We start from the raw sequence: 17184 nt of genomic DNA, 5'->3' as shown, positions 1-17184 counted from the left end.
TAGACCTTGTTGTAGATGAAACTCATTTTTGAAAATACATGAGAGTATGAACTACGGCACTTCATGATGGCATACTTCATAAAGTGTGATACTTCATAAAGTGTGATACTTCATAACGTGTGATGATACTTCATAAAGTGTGATGACATAATTCATAAAGTTCATAAAGTGTGATGATACTTCATAAAGTGTAATGACATAATTCATAAAGTGTGATGACATACTTCATAAAGTGTGATGATACTTCATAAAGTGTGATGGCATAATTCATAAAGTGTGATGACATCATAAAGTGTGTGAGCATTAATTCATAAAGTGTGATGACATAATTCATAAAGTGTGTGAGCATTAATTCATAAAGTGTGATGACATACTTCATGAAGTGTGTGAGCATTAATTCATAAAGTGTGATGATACTTCATAAAGTGTGATGACATAATTGATAAAGTGTGATGATATACTTCATAAAGTGTGATGATACTTCATAAAGTGTGATGACATAATTCATAAAGTGTGATGGCATACTTAATAAAGTGTGATGATACTTCATAAAGTGTGATGGCATAATTCATAAAGTGTGATGACATCATAAAGTGTGTGAGCATTAATTCATAAAGTGTGATGACATACTTCATGAAGTGTGTGAGCATTATCGGTATTGGTTACCTCTCCATATACAAGTGAAAAATTCTTGAGTGTGACGTTAAACAAAATACAATCAATCAATACATTAACCTAGATTTGACCATTTTTTAAATAAGGAAACTTGTCTTGGAACATAGTGTTGGTTACATGTTTTACGTCCCGTCGAGATTTTTTCACTCAATGAGACAGCAGCGTTAGGTGAAGTACCACAAATTTAGACCGATGCTTAGCGCCCAGGGCCGTATCAGTGAAGGTTCTTTAACATGCCAACACGGTACATCCGTTTTTAAGATCTTATCCAAAAGAACCGTGATTCTCACTTCTAAAAAAGCCAAGCCAAGCGTTTGGCGAATGAGCAATTACCACAGTACCTATGTTATAACGTCTTAAAGGTTTGACGCGGCCAGTGTATGATATTTCTTACCTACATATCATTCGCAAATAAAAAATGCAAATAGATATAATAAGTGAATAAGTAAATATATAATAAGTAAACTTGGTTTTACCCGAATTTCCTTCCGCCATCTTGGGATGATAGTAACGATCGTTACTATCATCAGTTTAATACCAGTGACTTTGGCGTGTCCTACCATCGGGGTTTGGCGTGACCATCGCACTTTGGAGTCCCATCGCACTTTGGAGTCTTACATATATACTGTGACTAACCTTTAGAAAATCTTTAAATCATTTTTGCCATAATGCAATTCTATTTATAGAGTCGAAATGCTAATTCCTTTAGTCAAGAAATGAATAGTTACTAGAGGCTTTCTACAATGCAGACTTTAGTCTAGTAGGCATTTTAAACTAAAAATGTGATCAATTGTATACTATAGTTTTTTGGGTTCTCTCTCTCTCTCTCTCTCTCTCTCTCTCTCTCTCTCTCTCTCTCTCTCTCAAATCTGCTTGATCTTCATTAAAGATTCATTATGTCTAGGTTCTTATTCATACAATCTACTATTCAAAATTGCGGGCCGTGGAATTCGTGAAAACACCGAAAGTAGCGAAAACACCAAGGCATCATTAAAATACACATTCAGGATGTTAGATAATATTCCCGAATTCATTCATATTGATAGAAAATTGAATGATTTACAGCTAATTTTTAAATGTACTATCACCCCCCCCCCCCCTTTTAAAGGGTGGGGGGTAATTTCTCCAAAATGTATGCCTTCTATGTCTATCTCATCTTAATTTCGATTTATGAAATCATTTAACGTTTTTTGTAAGCTTGAAAGATTGGCCTTCTACCGGTATGTAGCGATTCAATCGCCGGTGGACAGATAGCTCAGTTGGTAGAGTACCTACGGCAGTTAGAATAATCTGTGTCACAGGACAGGTCCTCGCCGCAAGCAGGGTCCGTAGGATATCATAGAACATTCTACCTAGTAGAGCACCGAACTAGAGATTTAGAGGGCCCGGGTTCGAATCCCGGTCTGGTTCGTTGCATTTTCTAGCCACCCCTGGATTTGCAGGGACAAAAAGACTCTGGGTTGATGTCTTAAGAAATTTAAGGAGGGGGGAATGTGGCGGCCAGGTGGGTTCCATCACCGGTGGCCAGATAGCTTAGTCAGGGGCGGATCCAGGAATTGCGGTTAAGGGGCGCAACTTTATGAGGCAGGGGGTCTGGGGGCCGCCCTCAAGGCACCATCAGTGGGTCCTGGGCTAAGTAAGCCCTGGTGGGGGCCCAGAGGGCGAAACCCCCGCGGAAGCTCCTGGATTTTACAGATTTTGAAGGGCTTGAAATATGTGTCTTCTAAGTAGTCATTTTACTACTTTCTGTCATTTTTAATAAGGTGAAATTAATAAAATGACGCAAATTTTAAAGGTTTTAGAAAAATATGTAGATCTAAGTTCTCCCAATAAAGGTAATTAAACGAATCAAAAGATTTCGTCATTTATTTCTCCGAGGGTGGACGAAATTATTGCTTCTTTTATCGTTTACATTTTTCTAAACAAAACACCACGATTTACCTTAAATTTGAAAAAATTTAGGGAAGGGGAGGGGGGCCGACTGCGCCCTCCCCCTTAAATCCGCCACTGTTAGTAGGTAGAGCATCTGACTAGAATTTGTTTTCAAAGCAACTGAGAATTGTTATATCATGATCATTATTAGAGTTGATAGTGTCCCCTTTGTTTTAGTAAATAATACAAATAAGGTACACCCGGCCCGGGTTTGCTGGGTTTCGGTTTGCATACTCATTTTACCAACACACATAAAGATTGTTCCCAAGAAATATGAAGTTATTCTGTTAGCCGGTTTTAATATAATCTATAAAACATCGCAATCCGGGACAGTCGGGAGTCGGGAGTCGGCAGTACTAGATTTACCGCCCACCCATTTGCAGAGTTATCTGCTCATAGGTAAGCGGTAAATGTAGTACGGCCGAAACCCGAATGCCGAAAGTCCCGGATAGCGATTTTTTCAAGTTTTCTCTCTTAATAATTGATAGAATGACATCAAACATATTATGATAACTGTTTGTGACCTATTAAACAAGAATCATATAACTTTTTCTGGGAATCCTGTAAAGAAGATAATGAACCAGAGTTTTCGGATACCAAAAAGCGGTAAATCTAGTACGTTTTATAAATGCCGAAACCCGAACACGGTCGCCGGTCTTTTGATCTACCGAAAGTCCGCGTTTTTAGCATTATAGACAATATTGAATTAGACTGAGTTCTAGATATCTACGGTAACTTAAATAAATCGCAATTACATATATGGTGCATTTATGTGCGCATTTTATTGTATCACCCTACATATTATTTATAATTATACATGTGTAGTTCAGGCACTTTTTTGCAATATTTCAATCCACTTTGATATATATATACACTATAAATAGTGTGCTTCTTTTTAAACTTCGGTTGTTGAAGCATATTCGTTATTGAATTAATTGAATAATTTTATAATTCAATTATTATTTTGATGCAGTGAAGGCTACTAATGCATACGAAGTGTGATTTAAAGTAATCATATGTACATGTAATTATTTATATGTAATTTATCGAAGAAGAACGACAAATTTTAATATTATCATTCCATCTTCAAGACGATTAACGACTGTACTATCATATTTCCCTTTTCTTTCTTAATCAAAATGACAAAATATTGTAAAAGCACACTTTTTGGGTTACATTATTTACTTTAGGGGGGTATAATTTCTTTACTTTCGGAGTTTAAATTTTTATTCAAAATAACATGAATGGGTGAATGGGGAACCTTCGCGTGGTTAGAGCTGGGCAACGGAATCAATGGTTAATGTTGTAATCATGACTAATTACCGATAGAATCCTCAACTATCGTTTTACATGTAAGCGTATGCTGTTTAGGTAATGATAGAAACATAAAATGTAGTCTTAATCAATATAATTTGCATGAATAGGATTACTTAAAACCCAGTATTTACAAGGGGCTGTGGGAATCGGTCAGTGTCTTCGACCGTATTTGGGTTCCGACATTTATAAAACGTACTAGATTTACCGCTTTTTGGCAGGTGAAAACTCTGGTTTGGTACTTTTGTAGAAGAATTCTCAGAAAAAATTTATGTTTTTATGTACCTAGGTTACAAACAGCAACCTCTGCAAATTATATGTTATTACATGCAGCATTAAGAGAGAAAACTCGAAAAAATCGCTATTCGGGACTTTCGGCTTTCGACATTCGGGTTTCGGCCGTACTACATTTACCGCTTACCCTGCTGATAAGGTATAATGGCGCATCGCATTTAGCTCTCGGCTAACTTACTTAGGAAACAAAAGTCAATGTTGGAGTAGGCCTATTTGATGAATTGTCGATTTTGCCACTTAACAGTCAAACAAGAATTTCAGAACAAACTCTTAGGTAAGTTGATCAAAGAACGACGAGAAAGTAATGAAATTTATGAATGACAATCTATTCAAAACGAAAGTAGATATATACTTAATATTGTTTTTTCCCCCTTTTAACTTTAGATTGTATAGGTTTACATGTATAAATCTGAGAACTAGTTGTCCTATCCAGAGTCCAGAGTCTGGAGCAGTATTCAGAGGCCATTAATTAGGTCTGCAGACTGCATTTTGTCCCAAGCATGTCACTTGTACTGGTTATTCTAATCACAGAAACATTGCTAATTATCTCAAACAAAGAGTGCACTGTTTACACATTTTTATTCTTAGGTAATTGTATCTGCTACACGTATGCTTGACAACAATCCTTGTTTGCGTGGTATATAGATCAAGCTCGACTCCATCTCAATGGCTGCACGTGCTAACACAGACTGGCGTACAGGGCGGACTGTGACGCAATGTAACAAGTACATGCTCGAGCACGAAGTGGAAGGCGATGTTACCTTAGCTGTGGGTAGGGAAAAAATCAAAGCCCACAGATACATGCTGATGAGTCGCAGTGCCGTGTTCCACTCCAAACTGACACAACAGAGGACGTTGGTGGAAATCAACATCCCTGATATTGAGTCTGATATAGTTCATAAAATGTTAATGTAAGTTTACAGGTAGTAAAATTAGGGAATATACATGGCTGATAATTCACGTCATCTTCAGTATAACACACAGCGATCAACAAGTTCACAAAATATTTAAGTGCTTTGTTATTGTCATGATGTCAGCTTTGTCATGATGGCTTCGATTACTCGTGGTCAGATAGCTCAGTTGGTAGAGCACATGGCAAGATATTCAGGGGGCCCCATGTTCGAATCGTAGTCTGGTCCATTGCGTATTCTCCCTGTTACATTTGCTGCTGTAGATCAGCCCCTGGTACTTACAGGTGATAATGCTTGTCAGGGGATAAAGATCCTGGCCGGGTTGATGTGTTCAAGATGCGAAGACATGTAAGGAGGGAGGAGTGTGGTAGGTAGATGGTTTGATTGCCAGTGCCAGGTACTCCAGTTAGTAGAGCACCTGACTGGAGGTTCAGAGGGCTGGGGTTCAAATCCCAGTTTGGTCTGTTGTATTTTCTCCCTACCTGTAATATGCACAATAATTATAATTCTCTGCGTTCATGTCATTCGATCTTACATAGCTTAGATCTTCTGATCCACTCACTTGAATATTGATTTATTGATACAACAAAATTATCAGATCTGAATATCCTATTTTTTAAATTTATTTATAAGCTAGTAGACTATATTGAATCAGGTATGTTACTTGAATATTGAACACTTACTTTGTTTTTAAGTTTGTCTGAAGGAGTACCAACTCAATCTAATTAAGATTAGATCCTTTGATTCGCTCATGTATATCGCTACACCTTGTAAGTGAACGGATCTAATTTTAATTAGATTGGTACCAACTTGCAACTTGACCTTTAGTTCAATGGAGAATAGCAATCAAAAATGCTTGATATTCAGTCGGGTGGGTGTATGGGTAATTTATTAATCCATGCACCTCCCACCAGTGGGACCTGATAGTGTTTTTACATCATTGAAGGTTGTATATTTGAATTAAAAATTACTAAGTTACTGTAGCAAAGAAGGGGAGAAAACTCTTTGGGTCAACAAGAGATCAAACCAGGGACCCTTGCAATACTTGTTATATGATCTAACCACTGAGCTAAGTAGGCCAATATGTATGATAATAATATTACCACTATATAAAATTTAAATCTATTTCAGAAATCATGCAAGAACTTTTCATATCAAGGAGGTGAAAAAAGTTTTAGAAAAGTGTTTGAAGCATTACATACATGACTTTAAATATATGTTAGAGAGCTTGTCTGTTAATTGTGGTCAAGTAGATAGCATTATAAATTTTAATTGCTGAATTAATTTAATATATGGAATGCTGAGAGTAGTTTTAACATTTGTAAGATATAACTCTTTCTATTTTAGGTTCATTTACACGGATGATGTTGAGTTTGATAACCATTCAGCAATGAAACTGTATCAAGCTGCCAGAAAATATAAGATCAATGACCTGATGGGACTGTGCTTTATGAGAATGAGCGCAGGACTTTCCAGAGAAAATGTTTGCATTGTTCTGAAAATGGCTTATGACCTGGGGAACAGTGATGTGAAAATCAATGCTTTAGACTATTTCTGTAGATGTGCTGAGGAGTTGGTAGAGTTAGAAGGAATTTTTGAATTGCCCCAAAGTTGTTTGATTGACATTTTAAAAAGTGATAAGTTGAAAATTTCAGAAGAGAAAAAGTATGAATTGGCAATTTTTTGGGCAGAAGGTCATTGTAGGCAACAAAACCGAGAAGTAAATGATGCTAACTTGAAAGACTTGCTGGCACCGGTGGTCAATTTCATCAAATTTGAAGACATGTCTTTAGAATACTTTAACAATTGTGTCTCAAAAAGAAATGTTTTGGAGCAAACTATGATAATCTGCATATTTCAGAAGTTAGTAAGTAAGCCACAAACTAGATTATCGAACAGTCCATCATCATCTGCTAGAGGAGCTGTCGGTGTAAACCAATCAGCATCATTGTCTGATAGAAGATCTGCCAATGAACCATCGACTTCTTTACCGGCAGATTCCACGACCACAGAAAATCTCTCGCAGTCTCTGCTAAATTCGTCATCCATGCCACAGATGGAAAGGGATCCTTCCAGCTCCTCTGTGTTAGCTATAGGTCGCCAAGGCCCAACTCCGATCCCCCCGAGGGGAAATAATACCAACAACAACAGAGCTCAACCAGCTCGACAGCAAACTGGTGCCCAACCACTACCAAATAATTTCACAGATGAAATGGGCAGAATAACGATATGGAGATTTGGAGGCCTCTTGAGTGGAAAAGCGTACTTGAGAGATAACATAGATGCAATTTCAATCATTCCAAGTCACTCGGGCAAATTACATGGCATCTATTTGTATGGAAGTCACCAGAGGCAGGCAACCTACAAAGTTAACATTAAAATACTAGAGGATGGCATAGTCAAAAGAGCTATTCCGAACCGAGACATAGTGTCTGATGGCAGAGAAAAGGTCCATCTGTTGACAATCGATCCGCCCATGAATTTTGTGTTAGACAATGTCTACACTGTTGAAATGGTGATGAAGGGCCCCACAAGTTATTATGGCAAAACAGGGAGGGACATGGTTACTGAGGGCGATGTGACCTTCACCTTTATTCCCAATGATAATGGACTGAATGGAACGAACACAGAGATCGGTCAGTTTCCTGGATTTGTCTTTGAGAAAACGGTGTCATAGAATGCTGAATTTTCATTATTTGCTGGGTGTAGATGGCTTGGAATAGCGGCTTGAGGTAAATGATAATCCAGTCGCATATTTTCTCATCCTTTCTATGATTGAATGACAGTCTTGTCAGTTTCAACAGCATTTGGATTCACAATGTATATATGGATATGAGAAGCCTACTGACAATGTCCAGCATGATGACCAGATATTGCCGGTAATACATACACGGGTGAGGCTCTCTGTTTTCAAAAATGTATATTAAAAGATTTTGTAAGTACATATATTTAGAATTTACTGGTATACACTGAATGGTGGAACCATCAAACCTTAAAAGAATTCAGCCTCTCTAAATGCATGATTTTTTAGATTTAAAACCACATGGATGTGTGTATATTATTGTGTGAATTTCTGTTACTTTTAAGTACACATGCATTGGTATTTTTAAACTTGGCAATGTATATAGATTAAATTTCTTGTAATAATATACCAACAAAAGAGCAAAGGACATTACGCTGTAAAATTGGCCCTTTCACCATTTGATCATTATTTTTTCCTTGTATACTGCTCTTTGAAAATGAAAGTATATCAAAATGTCATAATGCTGCAATGCCTACATCACATGTTAATTTCTTCTTTTTAAAAATTAGATAAATACTCAAGCAAGTTATATTGGCAAGGGTTCGTTTTATTTTTAGACAGAAATATTAGATTTTACTGGTATAGTATAATTTTTTTTCTCTTTTAAATGTCACCAATAAATGGATCTTGCTCCAATGAATGTAGATGCAAAAGCCCCTTGACTTGAATAGTGTGTTAGCAGACTAAAGTTGAACAATGTTACATGTATCATGCTTAAGATCTGAGTTCTATACCAGCTCTATGTACCAAATCTACATAACACTCATTTTGTATCAGCATCGTCATACATCTAGTATTTATTTTTAGTTGAGTTCCACTAGCTGAGGATAATGGACACAGAATATATATGCAAAATTTTTGTCATATTTAAGTGTTCAACTGACTTATGTTGTCATGTGCAAACTTTTCCTGTAAGACATGTGAATTTACAACACCAGCACAACACGAAGCATTTTAACGAATGAAAATTTAACTTCTTTAATTACATTATTTTGAAATAATAAGTTAGATTTTTTGATTGGTGTGTTTATGTGTATTTATTGTACACTGTCTGCATTTGTTACTTATAACAAGTTATTGTAATTGTTCCATGTTACTGAAGGAATAATTGTGCATGAATTTTAGAAATGTATGCATTCAAATACAGATTTACAAATATATATATAAATGTTTGTCTCTCTTCATTCCCATTTGAGCAACTATGACTATATTCTTTGAATTTGAATAATGTAATGATAAATGAAATCGGTTTAAATTCAGTGTAGTGGAAGTAATTAAGATCAGCATTTGCCTCCTGCAGGGGTATATTACCTGTGAACGGGCGGATCCAGGAATTGCGGTTACGGGGGGCGCCACTTTATGAGGCAGTGGGTCCAGGGCAATTGCAGTTACAGGGGGTGCCACTTTATGAGGCAGTGGGTCCAGGACGAAGCCCTGGTGGGGGTCCAGGGGGCGAAGTCCCCGGAAGCTCCTGGATTTTACAGATTTTATGGGGCTTGAAATATTTCTCCTATTTAGTAATTTGTACTATTTTCTTTCATTTTAATAAGGTGAAATTAATAAAATGACAAATTTTAAGGGTTTTTTGGAAAAAAATTAAGTTATCCCAATAAAGTAATCAAGAAACCAAAAGATTTTGTCATTTATTTCTCCTGGAGTGGAAGAAATTATTGTTTCTTTTATTGTTTAGTACATTTTCCGAAACAAGATACCGCGATTTACCTTAAATTTGAAAATTTTAGGGGGGGGGGAGGCGTGCCGACTGCGCCCCCCTCTAAATCCGCCACTGGTGAATGCTTCTCCACATTTTTAGCTCACCTGAACCGAAGGTTCAAGTGAGCTTTTGTCCGGCGTCCGTCTGTCTGTAAACTTTTCACATTTTCATCTTCTCATGAACCACTGGGCCAATTTCAACCAAACATGGCCAAAAGCATCCTTGGGTGAAGGGCTTTCAAGTTTGTTCAAATGAAGGGCCATGTCCCTTTCAAAGGGGAGATATTCACAAAAATGCAAAAATAGGGTGGGGTCATTTAAAAATCTTCTTTCTCAAGAACCACTGGGTCAGAAGAGCTGAAAGCTTCCTGACATATTGCAGATTCAAGTTTGTTCAAATCATGGCCCCCGGTGGTAGGATGGGGCCACAAGGGGGGGATCAAAGTTTTACATACAAGTATATAGGGAAAAACTTTAAAAATCTTCTTCTCAAGAACCACTAAGCCAGAAAAGCTGAGATTTACATGAAAGCTTCCTGACATAATGCAGATTCAAGTTTGTTCAAATCATGGGCCCCGGGGGTTGGATGGGGCCACAATAGGGGATCAAAGTTTTACATACAAATATGTAGGAAAAATCTTCTTCTCAAGAACCACTGAGCCAGAAAAGCTGATTTTTACATGAAAAATTTCTGACATAGTGCAGATTCAAGTTTGTTCAAATCATGGGCCCCAGGGATAAGATGGGGCCCCAAGGGGGGGTCAAAGTTTTACACACAAATATATAGGGAAAAACTTTAAAAATCTTCTTCTCAAGAACCACTAAGCCAGAAAAGCTGAGATTTACATGAAAGCTTCCTGACATAATGCAGATTCAAGTTTCTTCAAATCATGAGCCCCGGGGGTTGGATGGGGCCACAATAGGGGATCAAAGTTTTATATACAAATATATAGGAAAAATCTTCTCAAGAACCATTGAGCTAGAAAAGCTGATTTTTACATGAAAACTTTCTGACATAGTGCAGATTCAAGTTTGTTCAAATCATGGCCCCTGGGGGGTAGGATGGGGCCACAAGTGGGGGGGGGGGGGGGTCAAAGTTTTACATACAAATATAGGAAAAAGCTTTAAAAATCTTCTCAAGAACCATTGAGCCAAAGAAGTTGACATTTACATGAAAGCTTTCTGACATAGTGTAGATTCAAGTTTGCAAAGGGTAGTTTGGGCCATAATAGGGACTATTAGGTTTTACATGCAAATATATATGGAAAGTCTTCAGATATGGGCCAAGGTGACTCAGGTGAGCGATGTGGCCCATGGGCCTCTTGTTATAATTCCAATTCGTTCCCTGTATTATCAATTTAAAAAATTTGAATAGTTTCCCTGTACTACGTTATTTGTTTTCAGGTGCGTATGTATACATAGCATTTTTAGTTCACCTGAGCTGAATGCTCAAGTGAACTTTTCTGATCACCTGTTGTCTGCCGTCTGTCTCTCTGTCCGTCTGTAAACTTTTTACATTTTAGACTTCTTCTCCAGAACCACTGGGCCAATTTCAACCAAACTTGACCAAAAGCATCCTTGGGAGAAGGGCTGTCAAGTTTGTTCAAACGAAGGGATATGTCCCTTTCAAAGGGGAGATAATCACAAAAATAGGGTGGGGTCATTTAAAAATCTTCTTCTCAAGAACCACTGGGCCAGAAAAGCTGAAATTTACATGAAAGCTTTCTGACATAGTACAGATTCAAGTTTATTAAAATCATGGCCCCCGAGGGTCAGATGGGGCCACAATAGGGGATCAAAGTTTTACATACAAATGTATAAGGATTTTTTAAAAAATCTTCTCAAGAACCACTGAGCCAGAAAAGCTGAGATTTACATGGAAGCTTCCTGATATAATGCAGATTCAAGTTTGTTAAAATCATGGTTCCCGGGGGTAGGATGGTGCCACGAGGGGGATCAAAGTTTTTCATACAAATATATAGGGAAAATCTTTAAAAATCTTCTCAAGAACCACGGAGCCAGAAAAGCTGATATTTACATGAAAGCTTTCTTACATAGTGCAGATTCAAGTTTGTTCAAATCATGGCCCCCGGGGGTAGGATGGGGCCACAATAGGGGATCAAAGTTTTACATACAAGTATATAGAGAAAATCTTCTCAAGAACCATTGGGCCAAAGAAGTTTACTTTTACATGAAAGCTTCCTGCCATAGTGCAGACTCAAGTTTGTAAAACTCATGGCCCTTGGGGTAGGTTGCATGGGGGCCACAATAGGGATCAAAGTATACATGCGAATATATAGGGGAAAATATTTAAATATGGGCCAAGGTGACTCGAGTGAGCAATGTGGCCCATGGGCCTCTTGTTTTCACCATGAATACAGATATTGCGCTGAAATTTAGTCACAGATTTCCTCTTGGAGGAATACAAGTTCAATTTGCATTTCAGCTGGATTGGTCCATCCTTGACCTACTTTTGGGCTAAAAACTGGCCAAACAGTTTTCCCGGGCTTTTTTTTCCATTACAGATATTGTCCTAATATTTAGTCAAAGGCTTCCTCTCTGAGGAAGACAAGTGTAGATAGCGTTTCAGCTGGATTGGCGCACTATGGCCTACATTACTTTAGGGGTAGAAGTAGGTCAAACAGTTTTCCAGATTTTTTTTGGTATGGTCACAGGTATTGCTCTGAAATTTAGTCACAACCTCCATTACAGAGAAATACGTAATCAGTTCACATTTTAAACATTTCAACTTAATTGGTGCACCATGACCTACTTTCATGTTTTTCCATTCAGAATGTGTGTTGTATCAATTCAGAGTGCACAATATGCTTCCAGGTTCAATTTTACTGTTTGACGGGCGTATATTGTACCGTTTGCAGTACTCTTGTTTCTGTTTGTCATTCATATAGTGCATTTTGTTTTTCGATTGTTGCGTTTGACGAGAAGCTAGAAACGATATGTATTCATAATTTTTCTCTTTGATTGTCGCACTGGATAGTAACTACCACTATAAACACACTCACAATACTGAGTGGAAATTAAGAACGACTGTGCATTTTGTTTTTGGTCAACTATTCGACATGACGGAATACAATAAGATAATAGTGCACAGAAGAAGGGCTTATAGGAGTTGTGAGATTGATCACTGTTCGTGATCTTCACCTTTCACTTTTTTATAGTGCGTGTTTGAATTGTTGCGCACATGCATTGAATGAAAGATACTAGTATTTTAATTCAAATGAATTTAAGAACAATGTTTGAATAATTGCGTGCATTAGTTATATTTGTTTATATCATAAATAGTAAATAAAACTTGATTATTAGGAAGTCACTTAAAGCTCCAAATTAAATGTTCCTTGTGTGACGTAAATGACCTCTCCGTAATGAAAATTAGATAATGATTTTATGAATGTTATTGTGATTTCCCGCGCTTGTTCTGAGTTTCATTTAGTTCTAATGAAAAATAGCTGGCAAACCAGTTTTTATGAAAGAGTTAAAAGTTATTCAAGATTTTTTAGACGCTCACCTGAGTCACCTTGGCCCTTCCGTTGTTCGGCTGTTGTGATTTTTAAAGGATATTTTATCAATCTTTATTCTCATGAAAAATTTTGATCCCTTATTGTGGCCCCAACATAACCCCAAAGGATCACAGAATTAACTGAAAATGAATTCACATAACACAGAAATCCCTCAACACCAATATGACTAACATGATCTTGCTATTCTGGATAAAACCAAGGTCAAAAGATCATAGATCATTGTATGATATCTTACAATAAGAAATCTTAAGACCATATATTTAAAAAGCTCTGTCTTAAATAGTTCAGGAGATATTAAATAGGTCAGATTTTCATTAAAAGTCGGTCAAACTTTCAGGTCAAGGTCAAACAATAACAAGGTCTTGCTATAAAGAATGTATACACAAAATATGGAAGTTTTACCTTACATAATTCAGGGGATATTGATTAGGTCAGATTTTTAAGAAAGTGGGTCAAGGTCACAAGATCAAGTTGAATTGCATCACAACGTCTTGTCAAAGAGAGTCTTTCAGCGAAATATGAAAATCCTACCTCGAATAGTTCTGAAGATATTTAACAGGCTACAATTCTTTTTCAAGCAGGTCAAATTACAAGGTCAAAGGTCATAGTATAAAATAAAGGGTCTTGCCATAAGATATCTATATACAAAATATGAAAGATCTACCAACCTTAAATAGTTCACGAGATATCAAATAGGTCAGAGATTTAGTAGGGCCAATTCCAATGTCAAACTTCATGAAAAAATAATGTCTTCCCATAAAGAATCTTTAGACAAGACATGACAGCCCTGACTTAAATAATTCAAGAGATATTTTTAAAGATTGTCTCTATGTGTCAGTAAATAACACATTGATCCCCCCTTGTGGCTCTAACCTTCTCCTGGGGACCATGATTTGAACAAACTTCAATCTACACTTTGTCAGGAATCTTTCATTTAAATTTGAAATTTTCTGACCCACTGGTTCTAGAGAAGAGGATTTTTAAAGATGTTCCCTATATATTCCCATGTAAAGCTTTAATTCCCAATTGTGGTCCCACCCTACCCTCAGGGGTCATGATTTTAGCAAATTGAATCTGCAATATGTCAGGAAGCATTTATGTCAATGTAAACTTTTCTGGCCCTGTGATTCTTCAGAAGGTTTTAAGTGATTTTCCCTAAATATTCTTATGTAAAACTTTGATCCCCTATTGTGGCTCCATCCTACCCCCTGGGGCCATGATTTTGATAAACTTGAATCTGGACTATGTCAGGAACCTTTCATTTAAACTTGTACTTTCCTAACCCAGTGGTTCTTGAGAAAATTTTTTAAAAATGTTTTACTTATATATTCACATGTAAAACTTTGATCCCCCATTATGGCCCCATCCTACCCCCGGGGCCATGATTTTAACACACCTGAATCTGCTCTGTCAGGAAGGTTTCATGTAAATTTATACTTTCCTTGTCCGATGGTTCTTGAGATGAAGTGCAACTGCACTTCATACCGCGGGGGTGTAACTCTTCCCGCCATGAAATCCCTCGGCGGGATAACGCGGGAAGGTATTAACACACCGCGAGGGGAGCGTGGTCTAATACGGGATCCGCGTTGGCCGCACTGTATATATTGATTTGTATGTGACAAAAACCGAATAAGTTATAAGAAATAAATATAACAATGTAGCTATATTATTCATGATCACCTTTCACAGTTTTATGACATGGTTAAAGACCTAAATCTAAATATAATTTTGTCTTTTTTCCAGGTCTAATCTTTGTACCTGAATAGAAGTTGATCTCCAGCCATTCCTATCCTGGTTCCCCAGTTTTCCCCTTTACCATAACCTACATAATGAACTACGAATATTGTTGCGGTCCGGTAATTTTTGCCACCGGTAGGGGACTATGTATTGGCATGCATTACTATCAGAATGCTTGTTATTCCTATTGCACTTTGAACTTTATATGTCTCATTAATACGCCAGAGGGCATTGCGTTCGCTTTAACAACCGGATACGAAACTGACAGTTGGACTTCTGGAAAACTCATACCCAAGAGAACTTTCATTCAGAATTTTTATTATACAAAAAAAGTTTTTCCCGGATACTTATTTCTCCAGGGAGCTGTTTCTCAGCACGCGACCAGTCGTAAGCTTCACGGGCATCAGAAGTGTGGATATTATGTATAGATCTCATGTACATACTCCATGTCTTCTATTGGGCAATAACAGTATGCAATACACCAAATTGATATGCTATCATCCTTATGCAGTATATTCAAGTTTATCAAGAACTTCAAAATTTGTAAATTGGGGTTGGCTACAATTTCATTTAGGGATAAAAAAGTTTTTTGTTTTCTTTTTTAAATCTTATCAAGACCAACAATGTCCAATAAAAAAATACATGCATCCTCATATTGTATAGACTCAAGTTTGTTCAAATCATGACCTCGGAGTCAAGATGAGGTCAAAGTCGGAGTTCAATTTTAGAAAAGGGTATTTAAGAATCATCAAAGGACATCAAAACTACAATATATACACATGTGAACATATAAGCATCCCCACATCCTTTCGACGACAGGGGATTTTGAAGAATGAATTGATGGAACGCCAAATTCACATAAACGCAAATAATGAAAGATATCATTATTTATCTGAATGTATCGTGAATTATTTGAAGATATCATGAATTCAATTACTGCACGCAATAATTCAGATGATGCGCGTATCAAATGTTCTCATCAATCAACTGAAGGAGCCTACCATTGAAATGATTGCCCGCATAATTGTTGCGATGCGCGCACCAGTTCAATTATTGTGGACAATAATTGAATTGATGACGGCATAAATATTGAAATATTGCGCGCAATAATTGAATTCATTCGCAAATGAATTCATTGGCGCATCAATTCAATTATTGTTATTGAATTGACGCGTGCAACATTGTGGTGGAATTGTTGCTAGCAAAATGTATAAATGATTTGATGATGTCTTTAATTCAATTGAACATATCTTTATTTACAATGGTTCTGTATAGGGAATAAATGCGCGCATCAATTATTTTCAAGAGAGTAACAACTCATTTAAAGAGATCATTGATTCAGTTGTGGGTGTCTCATACTATCGATAGCATTGTTCTCCCCAAAAGATTAATTACTGAGCGCATAAATTGATCGAATTAATTATATCATGAGGGCTCTCGCATAGAATGTACAGAATCTAAACATAATACCTGTGCCTGAGTACCCAGCATACCAAAGGGCTTGCATTGCAATCCACGTGTCTGTCTGTATATCTGTCTAATTACTCGTTTGTCTGTACTTTTTATGCTTTTATTCCTTTTAAACATACCCGTTAAAAACGGCAAAAAATCAGTTCAACAATTTCAGTGTTTTCTGCGAATGGTCATAATTTCAACAAATAAGAGGTCCATGGGCCACAAAACTCACTTGGACAGCAGTTCCTATAGCAATATATAAGCTTGAACAAAACTATACAAGCAGCTTGGTTCAGAAGAAAAAAAAACTTTCAAAGTTAACAACTATAAATTCATTGATTATCAAATTTAATTATCAAACTTGACTACAAATTCATTAATCATCATACGTCCTTGTAGACAGGTTTGGCTTTTCATATTGATAACAGATTTCATCAAGGATACTTTGTGCCAAGTTTGGTTCCCTATATATTCGCATGTAAAGCTTTGATCCCCTGTTGTGGCCTCACCTAAACCCAGGGAGCATGGTTTTAACAAACTTGAATCTGCACTATGTCAGGAAGCTTTCATGTAAATTTAAGCTTTTCTGGCACAGTGGTTCTTGAGAAGATTTTTAAATGACCCCACCCTATTTTTTTAATTATACATATATCTCCCCTTTGAATGGGGCATAGCCCTTCATTTGAACAAATGTGAATCCCCTTTACCCACGGAGAAGAGAATTTTCGTATATATATCTGCATGTAAAACTTTGATCCCATATTGTGGCCCCACCCTACCCCCTGGGGACACGCCTGAACAAATTTGAATC

At 37.0% G+C, this 17184-nt stretch overlaps 1 protein-coding gene across 3 annotated transcripts; it reads left to right on the top strand.

Annotated features, from left to right (window-relative positions):
- The first annotated feature begins 4226 nt into the window (after positions 1-4226).
- On the top strand, positions 4227-15571 carry LOC125672235 (uncharacterized). Of its 3 annotated transcripts, none has more exons than XR_008795710.1 (4): positions 4325-4489; positions 4804-5126; positions 6474-7858; positions 14925-15571. XR_008795710.1 is itself a non-coding variant. In XM_056139343.1 (3 exons), the coding sequence occupies exons 2-3, from the start codon at positions 4882-4884 to the stop codon at positions 7801-7803; spliced, it is 1575 nt and encodes a 524-aa protein (XP_055995318.1). In that variant the 5' UTR covers positions 4227-4489; positions 4804-4881; the 3' UTR covers positions 7804-9091. The 3 variants fall into 3 exon arrangements, 1 of the variants encoding a protein (XP_055995318.1); XR_008795709.1 differs by having other exon boundaries at positions 6474-8020; XM_056139343.1 differs by lacking the exon at positions 14925-15571 and having other exon boundaries at positions 4227-4489; positions 6474-9091.
- The last annotated feature ends 1613 nt before the right edge of the window (positions 15572-17184 follow it).

Source organism: Ostrea edulis, chromosome 1 (genome assembly GCF_947568905.1).
Source record: "Ostrea edulis chromosome 1, xbOstEdul1.1, whole genome shotgun sequence".
Taxonomy (NCBI): domain Eukaryota; kingdom Metazoa; phylum Mollusca; class Bivalvia; order Ostreida; family Ostreidae; genus Ostrea; species Ostrea edulis.
The sequence above is the reverse complement of the archived record's forward strand: the minus strand, read 5'-3'. Positions and strand labels throughout refer to the sequence as shown.